At 38.5% G+C, this 18,689-nt stretch overlaps 1 protein-coding gene across 1 annotated transcript in view; it reads left to right on the top strand.

Annotated features, from left to right (window-relative positions):
- Positions 1–18,043, top strand: part of LOC124798045 (cell division cycle 5-like protein) — a 98,345-nt gene extending 80,302 nt beyond the window's left edge. The window contains exons 12-15 of the mRNA XM_047261270.1: positions 12,222–12,329; positions 12,401–12,574; positions 13,381–13,509; positions 17,482–18,043. Of these exons, the coding sequence (XP_047117226.1) occupies positions 12,222–12,329; positions 12,401–12,574; positions 13,381–13,509; positions 17,482–17,589 (519 nt within the window). The 3' untranslated portion in view covers positions 17,590–18,043. The remainder of the gene's footprint in view (positions 1–12,221; positions 12,330–12,400; positions 12,575–13,380; positions 13,510–17,481) is intronic.
- Positions 18,044–18,689: the final 646 nt, after the last annotated feature.

The following is an 18,689-nucleotide window of genomic DNA, read 5'->3' as shown; positions in this document are numbered from 1 at the left end:
TTGTTGCAGGATAATCGTTACTGTCTGCATTGTCTTTAGTACACCCCATGCTTCGTTGTACAATTTTGATTGGAACTTTTTTACGGTTATTTAAGATGCCTGACATCAGAAGTATTTCCATCTGTATGTGCCGCAGTTAGTGAAATCATCATAGAGATATTCGATATATATCTTTATTTTTGAGAGAAGTAGGTAGATATACTGGTTTGTGTAGTTACAGGTGCATGTGTTATACTACCGTCTAGAAACTGCAAGTTAATTGGAACAAAACTGCATGCTTCTGAAGGAATGGTTTCTTTGCATACCTATTAGATGAAAATGTGTGATGGCATTCAACATATTCTGAACCAAAACAGTTCATCATCGAATAGTTTTGTTATATGTTAACTACATCTGTCACATTTTCTGGATACGATCCTTACTGTGATAGTATACTGAAGAGCCAAAGAAACCGATACACCTGCCTAATATCGTGTAGAGCAGCTCCCAAGGGCACACAGAAGTGCTGCAACATGACGTGACATGGACTCAAGTAATGTCTGAAGTAGTGCTGGAAGGAATTGAAACCTTGAATCCTGCAGGGCTGTCCATAAATCCCTAAGACTACGAGGGGTGGATATCCTTCTGAACAGCATGTTCCAAGGCATTCCAGATATGTTCAGTAATATTCACATCTGGGTAATTTGGTGGCCAGCAGAAGTATTTAAACTCAGAAGAGTATTCCTAGAGCCACTCTGTAGCAATTCTGGACATGTGGGATGTCGCATTTTCCTGCTGGTATTGCCCCAGTCCGTCGGAATGCACAATGCACACAAATGCATACAGGTGATCAGACAGGATGCTTACATATATGTCACCTATCAGAGTCGTATCTAGACATATCAGAGGTCCCATATCACTCCAACTGCACATGCCCCACATCACTACAGTCTCTACCAGCTTGAACAGAGCCTGCTGACATGCAGGGTCCATTGATTCTTAAGGTTGTCTCCATACCCATACATGTCCATCTGCTCCAAACAATTTGAAACAAGACTCATCCGAGCAGGAAACATGTTTCCAATCATTAACAGTCCAATGTTGGTGTTGACGGGCCCAGGCAAGGAGTAAAGCTTTGTGCCGTGCAGTCATCATGGGTAGTGGCTTTGGCTTCAAAAGCCCACATCAAGATGATGTTTCGTTGAATGGTTCACACGCTGACACTTGTTGTTGGACTGACTTGACTGACTGATGTAGTTGCTGTTATTCCCTCTGGAACATAGGGCCATGACAAAATTCCTCCATCTGGTACGATTTCTAGCAAGTCTCGTCTCTTCACTCTAGGTTTTCCCATCCTCTGCAGCTTCTCTCTTGATTGTCCTTTTCCAGGTCTGTTTGGGATGACCAAATTTTCTAACTCCTTGAGAGTTCCAGTCCAAAGTCACCCTTTCAACGACTCCATCTGGTTTTCTCAATGTATGCCCAATCCAGTTCCATTTTCTTTCCTTGATTTTTATATTGATTGGTTGCTGATTTGTCTCCCTCCAAACATCTTCATTTGTCATTACATCTGGCCATCTCAAATTTAAAATAAGCTGAAGACAGCGGTTGATAAAAACTTGGAGCTGGTTTTTGATGTTGTCAGTCACCTTCCAAGTTTTGCAACCATACAACAGAACAGCCTTCACATTGCTATGAAAAGCCGGAGTTTGGTCTTCTTTGATATGTTCCTATTTCTCCAAACAGGGTACAATTGTACAAACGCACCATATGCTTTGCAGATGTGACTACGGGCATCGTCCTCAGCGCCTCCTGTAGTCTTGACTATACTTCTGAGATAGAGGAAATATTGGACCTGTTCTACGTCCTCTCCATTAATGACCAGCCTAGTTGTGATGGTCGAATTTATCTGCATTGCTTTGATTTTGCAAACATTTATCTTGAGGCTTGCAACTTCTGCCTCTCTCCGTAACGTGGCCAGTTTCTCTTCGATGTCTCGATATCGTTGTGCCATTAAGCAGATGTCGTCTGCGAAATCTAGATCTTCGAGCCTATCCCACATCCCCCATTGCGCACCTTTCTTCCGTCCCCACATCATTCTCTTTGTCTCCCCACATCATTCTCTTTATCGCATGGTCCAACACGAAAACCAAATAGTGTTGACGAAAGAATACACTCTTGTCATACTCCTGAATTAACTTGGAAATGCTCTGTTAGTTCTCCATTATGTAGTACTTGGCGTTCATAGTCTTCATACATTTCCTTGATGATGTTAATAATCTTCGTTAGACTGCCTTATTTTGCAAGTATATCCCACGTGACTCTTTGATTGATAGAGTCGAAAGCCTTTTGAAAGTCAATGAAGCTATGGTAGAGGGTGTGTTGTCACTCTACCCTTTGTTCCAGGATAATTCTAAGAGTATTGATAACAACACAGTTTCGATGTTTTCTAAAACCCACGTGCTCTGTCTCCTCAGCTGTGCTTCCATAGAATCCTTAGTGTGGTTTAAAATGATCCTCGAAAGTACTTTACTCGATACTGACAATAGGGTAATGCCCTGTCAGTTGTTGCTGTTAGTAACGTCTCCTTTTTTGGGTATTTTCATGATAATACCCCATTTCCAATCTGTTGGCAGTTTCTCCTCTCTCCATATCTTCTGTAAGAGAATGTACAGTAACTCAACAGTGGTGTTCAAGTCTGTTTTCAGCACCTCAGGTGTCACACACACACACACACACACACACACACACACACACACACACACACACACACACACACACACACATATATATAATCATTGTGCCATTAAGCAGATGTCGTTTGCGAAATCTAGATCTTCGAGCCTATCCCACATACCCCATTGTGCACCTTTCTTCCATCCCCACATCATTCTCTTTGTCACATGGTCCAACACGAAAACCAAATAGTGTTGGCAAAAGCCCGCTGACACCAACCTATCAGAACTCCGAAGATGGGAACTTGCCCTTCAATATATCCTCTCTTCCCGTTACACATCTGGCCTCAACCTCTGCTAATTTCGAGTTGCTGCCTCTCGTACATCACTTGTCACTCAACAACATCTTTGCCTCTGTACTTCCACCTCGACTGACATCTCTGCCCAAACTCTTTGCCTTTACATATGTCTGCTTGTGTCTGTATATGTGCGGATGGATATGTGTGTGTGTGTGTGTGTGCGTGCGCGCGCGAGTGTACACCTGTCCCTTTTTCCCCCTAAGGTAAGTCTTTCCGCTCCCGGGGTTGGAATGACTCCTTACCCTCTCCCTTAAAACCCACATCCTTTCGTCTTTCCCTCTCCTTTCCTCTTTCCTGATGAAGCAACTGTGGGTTGCGAAAGCTTGATATTTGTGTGTTTGTGAAACATTCCACATGGGAAAAATATATTAAAAAAAGATGCTGTGACTTACCAAACGGGAAAGCGCTGGTAGATAGACACAATAAAAACACACAAACACACACACAAATATCAAGCTTTTGCAACCCATGGTTGCTTCATCAGGAAAGAGGGAAGGAGAGGGAAAGACGAAAGGATGTGGGTTTTAAGGAAGAGGGTAAGGAGTCATTCCAATACCGGGAGCGAAAGACTTACCTTAGGGGGAGAAAGGGACAGGTACACACACATATCCATCCACACATATACAGACACAAGCAGACATATGTAAAGGCCTTTCATATATTACGAAAGGCAATTTTCGTTTTCCTTTTCATGCCAAAGGTCATCACCAGTTTATCCACCCGGTTTTGTATTCTCGTCTCGGTTTCAGAAATCAGGTTATTTAAGAAGGGCGGGCGATAGGGCCACTGCTTCCTTCTTCTTTCTTCTGTGAATCTTTCATGAATTCATAAGGCTGGCATGCATGAATGGTGACAAGTCACCCCACCCTCTTGAATGGCAGCATTCGTACATTTGTGTGGGTCAACTGTGCATAAAATCCCTCAACGATTTGCATATACACAGCAGTTTTTACTGTTGTTTAAAAAAAATGGAATCCACTATCTGACGTGCTGACACAACACACCACACTCTGATTTTTTCACTGTGAAGAGATTCCTCATTAATCATTGTTTGTTGGCCAGTATCTTGTGTCCTGGGAGCTCACATGTCGTGTCAGGTGGAACCAGGCTTCATCAGTCATGAAATACAACAGCAGATCCAACATTCCACTTTGAATTTTTTGACATAGTCACATTTTGCCTTATCTTCCCCCTTGAGTTCTTGGACATCTAGGGCATCATCCCTATATGGTGTAAAACACAGTGAGAAGAACTACTTGAAACATTCACGTGTTGTGACAGTTTACGTGTCGACATCTGTGGACTCTGGATCATTCATGCTCAGATATATATTTGTGAGTGTGTGTGTGTGTGTGTGTGTGTGTGTGTGTGTGTGTGTGTGTGTGTAACACCTGAGGTTATGGAGTGTAGCCATGTATGGAAGTGAAACATGGACAATAAATAGTTTGGACGAGAAGAGAATAGAAGCTTTCGAAATGTGGTGCTACAGAAGAATGCTGAAGATTAGATGGGTAGATCACATAACTAATGAGGAGGTATTGAATAGAATTGGGGAGAAGAGGAGTTCGTGGCACAACTTGACGAGAAGAAGGGACCGGTTGGTAGGACATGTTCTGAGGCATCAAGGGATCACAAATTTAGCATTGGAGGGCAGTGTGGAGGGTAAAAATCGTAGAGGGAGACCAAGAGATGGATACACTAAGCAGATTCAGAAGGATGTAGGTTGCAGTAGGTACTGGGAGATGAAGAAGCTTGCACAGGATAGAGTAGCATGGAGAGCTGCATCAGACCAGTCTCAGGACTGAAGACAACTCTGTCTTACATAGAATACATCTTACAGAGATATTTACTTCACACTTCTTGATCAAGTCACAGTGGATTTCATATTGACAGTACAAAATGTAGTTGCAACACCTTCAAAACAATAGATGACTATTCGCAGATGACAATGAGCAGGCTAGTACTCGGGCCCAGTGTTTTGTGTGCCACCTGTACAACCTACACAATGAATGATGCTGGTCACCCCTGAAAATACAGTGATTATTACTATCATTACACAATACTAGAAAAAGAACACCTTATCGTTAAACCTGATGCTGATTTAGCAGCATTCAAGAAGAGTAAGCAGTTTTGTGAGTAGCAGTATTCAGTAATACTGTTAAGGCTACATCAGAACACTGCATTGCAACCAAACATTCCAAATTAGTGAAAAGATCTAGGAGGTCCACTAGTCTGATAACTTCAACATAGCTCGCTCCAATAACATCATTGTTTTGGAGATACAGTAGTATTTAAGCACTGGCACATAAGGGAGGTGCAAATATATGAATTGTTTCGCGGTGTGTGGCTGGTAGATACTTTCACCAGCCACATTTCGTGCTTCTAAGTTCGCACCTCCTTAGTCTCTCACTACGATTACTACTGAAACAGTCTAATTTGATGCATAATTTACTCTCCTTTGAACAGAGTGATATTAACGTCTCCTTTCTTGAAGAAAGGAAGCACCGTCCACAGCTGTCACCAAGAATGCAGTGGCTGCACAGAATAACATATCCACCACAGCAAGTGATGTCTTCCGTTCACCACTAATGCCCATGGGAGGTGCAACACCTGCGCATATTCTTAGCTTTGCATAAACGGAAGCCTAATGACCATGTTTTGCTCTACTCTAGTTCAGTCAAATAAAATAATAGTCTTTCTTGCTACAGTTTTGTGAGTAGCAGTATTCAGTAATACTGTTAAGGCTATAACATGACTCATTCCACATCTTTGAAGGTTCTCCTTCTTGATGATAGCTACGTAATGTGGTAAAGGACTGAATGATTGAACTGTTTTCCAGTGAATAATGAATATTATGTCTTCAGAAATGTTTCAGTTTTTATTTAGCTGGCTTTTCCTGGTTTTTTTTGTTTGTTAAAATGTAGTAGGCTTTGGAGTTGTCAAGTAAGCCTAGATGAGCTAAAGGTCACAAATACAATTTTGCACATAGCAAAGATATTTACATCTTTCATTTCCCTAAGAACCGAAGAGTGTACCATGGCACTTCTGAACAAAATGTCATGTTGCAATGCAATGTTGCTTATGGCACAATCATACTAATCAGGACTCTTTCAAAGACCCATATCATACAGCTTTCAAGCAAATAGTAATTATCTGTTTGCTCTAGGTTATGGTCATAAATTAAATAAAACACAGTGTGTAAAATTCATTGGGGTCCAACTGGATATAAACACATGAAACGGAATCAATAAACCCAGTTCGGCATGTTTTGCATTAAGAAGCATCTCTCATTGCACTAACCTAAAGATGAGAGCATTGCCTCATTCTGCATATTTTCACTTAATGTTCAGGGATTGAAAAGTTCTGTTAGTGGTTTCTCGAGTAGTAGTGTTCCTTCTAAAGCTACATGACAGATCGTAATTAACTGTTAATAGACTCAGTATTTACAGATGCAGGTAAATATTTTCTTTGAAAAATACTTTTGTGGTCATGTAAATATTAAGTGATGATGAATAGCAGATAAACAGCAGCTGTTTAATATACCTGAGAAGGGAGCAACTTTTTTAAAGATTGTAGCTTTCCATCTAATTACTAGATCAGATTAAGCTGTCATCAGAATGAATAGCCTCAAGCAGTACAGTGATAGTTTATTGTTAACACATTATACGGGTTAAGTGTCTGTGATTGTCTTTTATTAATGTATAACATGACTCATTCCACATCTTTGAAGGTTCTCCTTCTTGATGATAGCTACATAATGTGTTAAAGTACTGAATGATTGAACTGTATTCCAGTGAATAATGAATATTATGTCTTCAGAAATGTTTCAGTTTATATTTAGCTGGCTTTTCGTGCTTTTTTGTTAAAATATAGTAGGCACTGGAGTTGTCAAGTAAGATTAGATGAGCTAAAGGTCACAAATACAATTTTGCACATAGCAAATGTCTGACCAGTCTATGAATTTTTTCCCACAAAAATCATGGTGTACATGCTGATGTCTCAACAAACATCAAGCTGAAAATGTGGTTGTGTGAAATGAAAGTTGTTTAACCTTTCTTATATGATGGTAATGTCACAAACAAACATATAATGAACAGCCGTTTCGGACAGATAATTATGCAGTTTTGTTTGGCATAGTTGTAAGAGATAAACTCCTGTCAGGTAGAAGTACCACTGTACAGACCTACTTACCATGCATAACAAACTGTAAGCTACTGATCTGACAGGAAGAATAGAGATGAAGTATGTTATCTCAATTTACGAAAACCAGGGAGGACAGAGTAGAGTAAAATCTATGTATTTAATTAGAACAGGAACATAATGCAGTAAATTGCAAATTACCAACGAGATCATCCACATTGCATACCAAAATATTATGAGTTTAAAGGATTGATAAGCAAATAAAACAGATTAATTAAAGGGTTTAAACATAGAATGTTTACATTTATTACAATATCTTGTATACAAATACAAATCTCAGGTCTGATTTGACTGGGCATGGACACGACTCGCTTATTGAGAGGTAGGACATAGTCAGTCGCATGACAGTATGTGTGCTAGATGCAAGGCAGGCATGATGCGCAGAGCGCCTTGTAACAATACGGCAATGCGTTGGCAATCGGCGGCTTTCATCTTCTATGTTTAGCAGCTATGTGATGAGGGGTGGTACAGTTCCCACGTTGATTGGCTGTGGTAGTTGTCACAGAAGCAACTTTATCACAGCTTTGGGAGGCAGATGTCAGACAAGGAAATTACAATGTTAAATTGAATGATCAAGTGTGCCAAGCAGTGGACCACATGGATTCATCCACTCAACATGGAACATGAAAAGAATAAGTTACAAAATTACAAACAGTTAGATGGGCTTAAGGATTGGAATGAAAGTTAACAGACTGAATAGGTAATGCGTTGACATGCCTCCATGTCCCCTTGCTTTTCAGCTGTCCAACCGTCTGGGCTCTTCACATCTCCTGGCTTTTCTGTTAGCTCACAGCTGCCTGAATTTTTCATCATCTCAGTGTTCTGATTGGCAGATCAAATTTACATTGACTGACCACCATTTTGTGATTATGGCTCTCAATACAGCGTTAAATTTTCTGATCTTTTGTGGGCTGGTATGTGATTCGAGAACTTCTCACATGTTCTCTGCCATGGTTGTTCCCAGTGTTTGGCTGTAATCACTCAAGTACATTGTTGATTGTGTTCCAAGTTATTGTGAAAGCAGCCACACAACAACAGACTCACTTGTTTCTAGCAGCCATCTCTACTTGAGGCCTGGATAGTCTTATGTCTTTGTTTAATAGTCTGCTGGTGTTCATGATTTTGTAAGACTATTTCTCACTGCCAAACTTTTTTGTGCAGGTCAACAGTCCTCAAGCAATTCCAAAGTTTCACATTCCATCTCTGTGTGTGGTCTGGGGGTTCTTGTGCATATCTCTTATCCCAGTGCCTGCTAGGTCCGTGATAGTGGTGTTATCCTCATTGTCTGCCAGGATTCATGGCAAGGTAGCTTTTCTCAAGAGAGCCAAACTCATTCGCTAGTTGTGCCCTGGCCGGGGTGCAGATGTCCACATGCCCTTGCCATGTGGCAGCCATAGTCAAATGTCCAAAACTCTCCCCTCTTGGTGCACCTGGGGCAAAGTACTTACAGTACATTACTGGAAGTATCATGTTTTAAACAGTTTGGATATGACATTATAGTGTCATTAATAAGGGCATTGAAGTCTGCTTTGAAGTTTATGCCCTGAAAGCAGTCATTATTTTGACCAATGACCTTGTCAGCAGGATAGTAAGTTGTAGGGAATGAAATGAATTTGGGAATTATTATCAGTTGATAAATATATGTGAAAGTAAGTGAATTGTAATCAATAAACGAACCATGGCTGTTGCCGAGGTGGCGAAGCTTTCTTGCCTCTACAATACAGGTAGCCATACCGTAGCTACCACCACACTGGAGGGATATCTGTGGAGAGGCCAGAAAACATATACGAAAGTGAGACAGCAGCCTTTACTGTAGTTGCAGGGCTATCATGGCCATGCTGTGATGAAAGCAAGGGGAAACTATAAAAATTATTTTTTCCCAAGGGCATACAGCTGTACTGTATGGCTTAATGATGATGACATTTTCATGGGTGAAATATTCTTGTAATAACTTCAAGTTGAACAAATATATTTCAAGGAAGACGCAATACATGAAAGTCACAGATCAAGTAAACAGAGTAAGACGTGTACACTTTAACAGTCAAATCATAACTGAGTCCAAGTCTAGCGGCCGCTGGCTGGCTGGGCACTTAGGTGGAGCTGCTGCTGCATGGCTGGCAGACAGCGCCACATGTAGAGGACGCGTGTAACTGCGTGGTGGCACTTTGAAAGATCGGCGAGTCACAACAATTCTGGAGGTAAAATAGTCCCCAGATTGTATCACCAGGCAGGGTCTACTCAAGAGGATGTTGTCGTCAGGAGAAACAAAACCTGGTGTTGTATGGGTCAGAGCATGGAGTAATAGATCACTAATTGGGTTAATATGTTAGAAAATTTAAAAAAGAAATTGAATAGGATGTAGTTAAACATAATAGGAATTAGTGAAGTGTGGTGGAAGGAATAAGAGGGCCTCTGTTGAGGTCAACACAGTGTTATCAACACAAAATAAATTAGAGTTAATGCAGGAGTAGGTCTGATAATGAACAAGAAAATGGGAGTATGGTAAACTACTATCAAAAGCATAGTTAACCCACAGTAGTAGCCAAGGTAAGACATGAAGCCAACACCCACCATAGTAGTGCAAGTTTTAGTTCTGCAGATGATAAGAAGATTGAAAGAATGGATGAGGAGATAAAAGAAATTGTTCAAGTAGTTAAGTGAAACCAAAATATAATTGTGATAGGGGACTGGAATTCAGTAGTAAAAAAGTAGGAAACACAGACTAGGGGAGAAGAATGGAAGGGGAAGCTGCATGGTAGAATTTTTGTCTGAGCACATTTTAATCATTGGTAATACCGGTTCAAAAATGGTGAAAGAAAAATTTCTGTGATAGAGACCTGGAGATTACATAGTAAGACAGAAGTTTTGATAGCGAGTTTTGAACTGTTAGCCAACAATTGATATAGGGGTAAGGAACACAATAGAATATGGGTTGCCCTGAGAGATGAAATAGTCAAAGCAGCAGAGGATCAAATAGGAAAAAATAGAAAGCCAAGTAGGAATCACTAGATAATGCACAAGATATTGAATCTAATTGATGAAAGACAAAAATGCAGCAAATGAACCATGGGGAAGATTGGCGTGGCTTTTGGAGAAATGTGTGAATGGTCTCAGAAGATAGTGAGGAAAGGCAAACATATGTTTTTAGCTTTTATAGATTTAGAATAAACTTTTGACACTGTTGACAGGAATATATGTTTCGAAATTCTGAAAGTAATGGGGTAAAATACGAGAGATAAAATTAAGAAGTCTAAGAAATGAGATTGACAGGAAGTGCATAGTGGGAATAACTAGACAATAAATGATAGGCTGTAGAAGTGTGCATGACTGTGGGGAAGATAGATGCTGAGGACAGGAAAATTAAACAGACGTCTGGAGAAAAGAAAAGCAGCTAAAACTTAAAACAATATTAGAGAAAGGGGAGATTTGTAATTAAAGATGAAATAGGAGATATGATACTGCAAGAATAATTTGAGAAAGCTCTGACACACCTAAGTTGAGACAAGGTGTCTGGAGTAGACAACGTTTCCAGAGAATTATTGAGTTCTTTTTGAGAGCATGTGCAGGAAAATATTGTCAGGCAAAATATTGTCATCTTCAAAAAGATGTAATAATTCCAGTTCCAAAGAAGGCTTATGTTTACAGGTGAGAATGTCATTAAACCACCAATTTAATAATTACTTGTTGCAAAGTAGTGACATGAATTACTTACAGAAGAACGGACAAACTGGCAGAAGCTGACCTCAGGAAAGATCAGTTTGGGTTCTCGAGGAATGTACAACTTGCATAGAGGATATGTTAAAGGAAGGCAAAACTATGTTAGTAGTATTTGTAGACATATAGAGAGAGGTTTTGACAGTTTTGACTGGTATACATTTTTTGAAATTTTGAAAGTAACAGGGGTAAAATACAGTGAGTGACAAGTTTTTCTATATTTCATACAGAAACCAGACTGCAATCATAAGAGTAAGAGGGCAAGAAAGAGAAGCAGTAATTGAGAAGAGTGTGAGATAGTGTTGCATCCATACTCTGGTGTTATTCAGTCTGTACATTGAGCAGACAGTAAAGAAAACCAAGGAGAAATTTGGAAAAGGAGTAAAAATTCAGGAGGTGAAATAAAATCTTTGTAATTTGTTGGTGTCATTGTGAGTCTATCAGGGACAGCAAAGGACCTGCAAAAGCAGTTTAATGCAGTGGATAGTGTCTTGAGAAGAGGTTATAAGATGAATATCCACAAAAAAAAGATCATCAGTGAGTTTAACTATTTTGACCCCAAAATAACGACTATGAGAGAGGGTGTGTATTAAAAAAAAAAAAAAAAATTGTTAACTTCTATTATAAATTTAAATGTTAGGAAGTCATTTCTGATGTGTAGCCCGGTACAGAACCGAAATTTGGGATTAGAAGCTTTTGAAATGTGGTGCTACGGAAGAATATTGTAAATTAGATGGGTAGATTCAGTAATGAGGAGATACTGCATCAAATGTGGAAGGAATACGTAGAGAAGGTTGTAAATAGGGTGATATGATATTGTGAGAAGAACTTGATAAAGCACTGAAAGTATTTTTGTCTGGAATGTCACCTTGTATGGAAGTGAAGTGTTGATGAGAAACAGTTCAGGCAAGAAGAGAACAGAAGCTTTTGAAATGCAATGCTACAGACGAATGCTGAAGATTAGGTAGGTAAACCAGATAACTAGGAGGTGCTAAATTGAATTGAAGGAAAAATAAATTTATGGTACATGTCAAGAAAAAGAAGGGATCATCAGTTGATTGGACCCATTCTGAGGCATCAAGGAATTGTCAATTTGGAAAGAAACGTGTGTATTGTGTACTATAGACAAATTGTATTGTGTCCATCAGTGAGGAAGAGGTGGTGTAGTGTATGAAATATTTAGATTCACCTTTGCCCATTTATAGAAGTTAATACTTTTTTATCCTTGTATCAGTGATATTATTATTGCATGATATAGGTGATGGTGCTCATTTATAGTTATTTTTATTTTCAGGCACGTGAGATTCTTAAGAGAGAAATGGAAGTGGTCAAGCAGGGTATGGGCCATGGAGAACTGTCACTAGAATCATATACCCAAGTGTGGGAAGAATGTCTTGCTCAGGTAAATACGAGAAATATTTTCCTAATGGTTTTCAGTGTGACATTCTGTAATAATGAAATGGTTATTTGCAGGTATTATTCTTGCCCACACAAAACAGATATACACGAGCAAATCTTGCAAGTAAAAAAGATCGTCTTGAATCATTGGAAAAGAGACTTGAACAAAATCGAGGTCATATGACAAGAGAAGCAAAGCGAGCTGCCAAAATGGAGAAGAAATTGAAAATACTTACTGGCGGATATCAGGTATTCAACAGAGACGTGTACTATCCATTGGTATATCAGAATTCTGATTCCTAATTAACATGGTTGTACGTGTGTTTTGCTGAATGCTTTCATGTAACATTTTTATGTAAATTGAACATCAGTCCGTCCCCCTACAAGTTTCAGTGAATTTATGTTTGCCTCAATGCTCCACAATTGCTGTTAATTACTAATTTTACTGCAGAGTGAACAGCTCCTAATTTTGCTAGTTTAACGTTCAGATATTCATTATAATTTTTTTTAGTGTAATGATTATATTGACAAGAAGGCAGTGTGAGGTCATTTTCTTACATGATCATTGTAGGCCTGCACAGTAAATAACACTGTTGCCAACATTCTGGAACAAAGATGACCCTCGCTCTTCTGTGAATTAAGCCAACTTGCAGAATTAAAATGCAACAGCTTCATTCTCATATTTGGAATTAATAGCAAAATTTAACTACCATGAACATCTACTGCTCTCTTTAAGCAAGAAAAAAGTATTTATACTGAAAGAAAGATGTATATTGTACAGAAAATTTTGCAAGCAGATTTAAAATGAAAGAGATGTTACTGCACATGAGAAAACCAGGGAAACATTGTTATCCTATTTGATGAGAGAGGACATTTGAGTAATATATTACAGAGCTTAGATAACTGCCTTGTGATCAGTAATGTCACTTTGAGAATTGTGGGGTTAATTGTCAGTACACTGTACATCTGCTTGCAGAGAGAACTTATGAAAGTGTGCAGTTTAGTTAGAATGCTAACACAATACATAAGCATTGTCTTTAATTATTGTATTTCAGTCTCGTGCACAAGCTCTTATAAAGCAGCTGCATGACCTGTACGATCAAATGGAACAGTCGTATCTCGAGCTTTCAACTTTCAAATTCCTGCAGCAGCAAGAAATGGCTGCCATACCACGGAGATTAGAGGTATGTTGAGAGAAGTTTTGCTCCATTTTATTTTGCACTAATTTAATTTTTATTTAAAGAAAGGACCCTCTTGTTTTATTCAGTTAATGTCTGCACCTTGATTTACTGTTTCTTCCTTTTATTATTTGGTCTACTACTGTACTTCTGCCATTTTTTTCTCATAGATTGAAGTTTTATTGTGAAAAACTTAACAAAAAAGCTTATGATTCAAAGTATTGGCTATCGCTGGCCAATACTTCCTCCCACCATTCGGATAGCATACGAATCCCACAGCAGAAGAACTGAGCATCTTTTGAGGAGATCCAAGAATCAATCCGATTTTGTACTTGTTCATATGACCAGAAGTGCTGGTCAGACAGGCTGTATGCTGTTGATAAAAAAAAGGTGGTAGTCAGAGGGAATAATATTAGAAGAATACAGCGGGTGGGGTATGTGAGCTAACATCCCAAAGATGTTCGGGCTCACTTGTGGTTCCTCTTCGTCGAAATGTCTTGGCTCAAACTTGTCTAGGGCTTGAACCGCACATGTCACATTACACACCCTAAATTAGACATTTGTGACCTTTTGGTTAAATTGTGTGGCTGATGGTAAGTTTGCAAAATTGTATAAACATACACTGTTAATATAACATATAACAACAGTAATAATAATATCAGGAGCTAAATTAACGACCCATAAATGATGTAGGCCACAGAGTTGTGATTTGGTTAGAATAATGTTTATTCAGAAAGCAAACTAATAGCGAAAGTGGTTGTATTTAGAATTACTGTTACACTCGAATGTATATCCATTTGACACTGTTAAATCATTCACAATCTCATGGTGAATTACAGGTCCAATACTCCACCTCGTTAACCACGCGAAAAGTTAAGAGTCCACACGAGGCACATGGCTGCTCAGCACTGAGAGACTAAGTCCCACAATACCACACAACACGAAATTTTCTAAGTTGTTTCAGTTCCTAGCTACCTAAAGACTGACTGTCCACTTTCCCGTCTCCACCAGCACTGTTCTCTTTGGTGTCTAGATCAGAACTGTCTGTCTGCCCGTCTCAGGCCGCATCCCCCGCGTGCCAGACATCATCGTTCAACTCAAGTGCAGTTCCCTTCCCTGAAGCCATGCAACTGATTGGCTACAGCTTACTCTACATTATTTTACATTTTAACATATTTAAGTAATGAAAGTGTGACCACTTTCACATTCTAAATAAAGTAACAATAATATCCATTTCATAATAAATGGCAAATTCTTTTCCATAAAACCAATACAATTTCCTTCTCAACTTTGTATGTCACGGCCAGTAGCCATGCACCAATGCGCTTTCTGATAAATAAATAAAGAATAAAAGTAACTATTATGCACTAAACTTTACAACAAATATTCTATAACCTAATGATTCAATAAGGTGTCATGCTGTCATCATTCAACGTGTTTTGTGTGGAGGAAATAATGATATGATGCTTAACTGAAAATACTGATAATATAAATTTACTGTATCTTTTAAATAAATAAAGTTACAGAGTTGATATTTCCAACTTTTGTCATTTTAATGATGCACTTCTATATGAAATGTTGATCGTTGAGATCGACTAAAGCGTTTAGATTTTAGCATTCAGGTCTTTGTTACAGAACTTGTTAATTTCACTTTAACAGTAAATCCTAAATTATTATAGATATGATCAATATTCAAGTTTTATTGGGATCACCATGAAAATTTATGAAGGATGGTAGATTAAAATTACTGTGGCTTCATTCCCTGAATTGCTACAGAATTTAAATAGTTTTCATGAATGTTTCCCTTTAAGGCTGATCTTAGGTCCACCATCCACCATATTTAACACTGCTATGTCTTGAAAGGAGGATATAAGATGAATATCAACAAAAGCAAAACGAGGATAATGGAATGTAGTCGAATTAAGTCGGGTGATGCTGAGGGAATTAGATTAGGAAATGGGACACTTAAATAAAGGAGTTTTGCTATTTGGGGAGCAAAATAACTGATGATGGTCGAAGTAGAGAAGATATAAAATGTAGACTGGCAATGGGAAGGAAAGCGTTTCTGAAGAAGAGAAATTTGTTAACATCGAGTATAGATGTCGTTTCTGAAAGTATTCGTATGGCGTGTAGCCATGTATGGAAGTGAAACATGGACGATAAATAGTTTGGACAGGAAGAGAATAGAAGCTTTCGAAATGTGGTGCTACAGAAGAATGCTGAAGATTAGATGGGTAGATCACATAACTAATGAGGAGGTATTGAATAGAATTGGGGAGAAGAGAAGTTTGTGGCACAACTTGACGAGAAGAAGGGACCGGTTGGTAGGACATGTTCTGAGGCATCAAGGGATCACAAATTTAGCATTGGAGGGCAGTGTGGAGGGTAAAAATCGTAGAGGGAGACCAAGATATGAATACACTAAGCAGATTCAGAAGGATGTAGGTTGCAGTAGGTACTGGGAGATGAAGAAACTTTCACAGGATAGAGTAGCATGGGGAGCTGCATCAAACCAGTTTCAGGACTGAAGACCACAACAACAACAACAACAACATAAACATATCTCCCTGTCCACAAATGGCTCCTAAGGGGTTTTCCCTGTGATGTAGGTTCTCATCTGTCTCACTAGCACACTACAGCTCTTAGGCCTCATCCAGCGCAATAGATGCCTGTGAATTTCCCATCTTGTGGTGAATCTGCGCTCTTTGTGGCACTTGGTCCTTGACGACAGGGTTTGTTTCACAATTCCTGAAGGCTGAATCCTTTGGCCACATATTTAAATGAGGACGAAATGCTTGTTAACTCACATGTAGGACTATTCAGTTCAACATTTCCAAGTATGTTTTGATGGGTTTTGCAATATGGGGTAGAGCAGTGTCATGCTGCAGAATCACCTTTTCATGTCTATCACTGTGTTGTGACCATTTGTCTTTCAGTGCTCGGCTCAGACACATCAGTTGCTTTTGATACCAATCTGTGATTGTTTCCATCAGTGCCAATAGCTTCAAAAATGTCTCTTCTAATGCTGTGCCAATCTTCGACCAAAATCACCATTCTTGAAGCATTGAAGCCATTCTCTGCACATTCTTTCACTAATTGAAGGCTCACCATAGGTCTAACCCAGCATTTTATGAGTCTCAGTGGCAGATTTCTTCATGTTAAAGCAGAAATTTAAAACTTCTCACAAATTACGAAAACTGGGCTCGGAAGTTGACATATTCAATCGAGAATAACTTTATGATGTAATCATAAATTGAATATTGTGTTGATGGCGTTCGGTTTAGAAATTCCAAAGCTTATTGTATGACAGTTACGACCTACCACCTGCACAACCACTTGCTGCTACTGCCATCTATTGCTAAATGGCAGAAGCATAGTTGTATATCTTATATGATTAACCAGTTCTGTGATTTTTGAACATTAAATGAGGTAAGAAAAATAGAATTGGAAAGTTTTTAAAACATTTTCTGTGAAATAAATAATAAAATATTTAATAACATACTGGAAAAGAAAGATACCATAGGAGGTTAAAAGTTGTTTGTCTGTATTAGCTGTTGAATTTATTTGTTGTCCTTCATAGATGAGAAAGGAGTTAATTTCCTCACATGTTAATCATTACAGCAAAAGTGTCTTTATGGACGGAGTTTTGTATTGGTGATAGCAATGTTAAAACAATAATTAGAAGTCGCAACACACTATTCTTCTTTATAAACAAGTGTTCTTGTCTGCAAACATATTATTATAGTCATTGTCTTTAAATGAATGCAGTTAATATCTGAAGGGGCACTCTAAGCAGCCTGTGTGTGGTAATTGAAAGAACTCGTCCTTTTATAGTGTATGAAAATAACTTTAGGAAAGTGAGAGTTTTTCCCTCATTGGAGAGCTGTTGAAATTGATTGGGTATTTGTTTATACAGTGTTTAGAATTTATTTATGTTTTCTGTTATTTGTAAATTTTATATTTTATGATTTTTTTCAGTCTCTAACGGAGGATGTGAACAGGCAAACAGAAAGAGAGAAGGCACTACAAAAAAAGTATGGTGAACTTCAAGAAACTCTTGAACAGCTTCGTTCAGCTCAAGGCTAAGTCACTGTATATTTGTATTGAAATTATGATTTTCGTTAAAGGTAGAGTTACTTGTTCATTGCCAGACAATAAGGAAAAATAGGTTCTTCCACAAAGGCATGTATATTAGAAAATCATTATAATATGCTTATTCTATGACATGATGTTAATTACGCAGCTAGAGGTAAAGTGCAAAATATATTACTGAAGTCTTGGCTTTCAGATCATGTAGAAAAGGAAGAGATAAATACAGAGGTAAAAAGTCATCAGTTTAATCTCAGCAGTTTGAATAAATCATGTCTTGCAACAGTCAGTAGTTAACTAACAACTTACCTAATCATGTAGTACACTTCCTTTCTAAATTTCCCAAAATATATTTCTGCCAGATGTGGCACATTGTATCTTACATGTAAGAATATTTTCTTAATTCGAATTGTATTTGCACTATCATTGACGATCACGTGTAATAAAATGACATTGATGCGGAAAGAATTGATTTGTTGTAAATATCTTAAAACACTGCCCATTGTATTCTAGTTTGATTAAATTATGATAAGTAAAAAATAAAAATCTACTATAATTCCTTGTTGTGACAGGACCAGAGAATAAGAACCAGTGGACATTGCCCTTCGTCATACATTTCAATGTGAGATGGTGACTTCTTTGTTGGTACACTGAGGTGACAGAAATCATGGGATAGTGATACAGACATATGTGAATGGCAGTAATATTGCATACCCAAGGTATAAAAGAGCAGTGCATTGGCAGAGTTGTCATTTGTACTCAGGTGATTCACGTGAAAAGATTTCTGATGTGATTATAGCCACACGACAGGAATTAACAGACTTCGAACATGGAATTGTAGTTGGAGCTAGATGCATTTTGGAAATTGTTAGGGAATTCAATATTCTGAAATCCATAGTATCAAGAATAACAAATTTCAGGCATTTCCTCTCATCATGGACATTGCTGTGTCTGACAGCCGTCACTTAATGACAGGAGCTGTGGCATTTGTGTAGAGTTGTCGGTGCTAACAATAAGCAACACTGTGGGAAAAAAAAACCATAGAAATCAATGCGAGATGTACGATGAATGTATCCATTTGGAGGTTGTGGCGACAT

Source organism: Schistocerca piceifrons, chromosome 1, assembly GCF_021461385.2.
Source record: "Schistocerca piceifrons isolate TAMUIC-IGC-003096 chromosome 1, iqSchPice1.1, whole genome shotgun sequence".
NCBI classification, from domain to species: Eukaryota; Metazoa; Arthropoda; class Insecta; order Orthoptera; family Acrididae; genus Schistocerca; species Schistocerca piceifrons.
The sequence above is the reverse complement of the archived record's forward strand: the minus strand, read 5'-3'. Positions and strand labels throughout refer to the sequence as shown.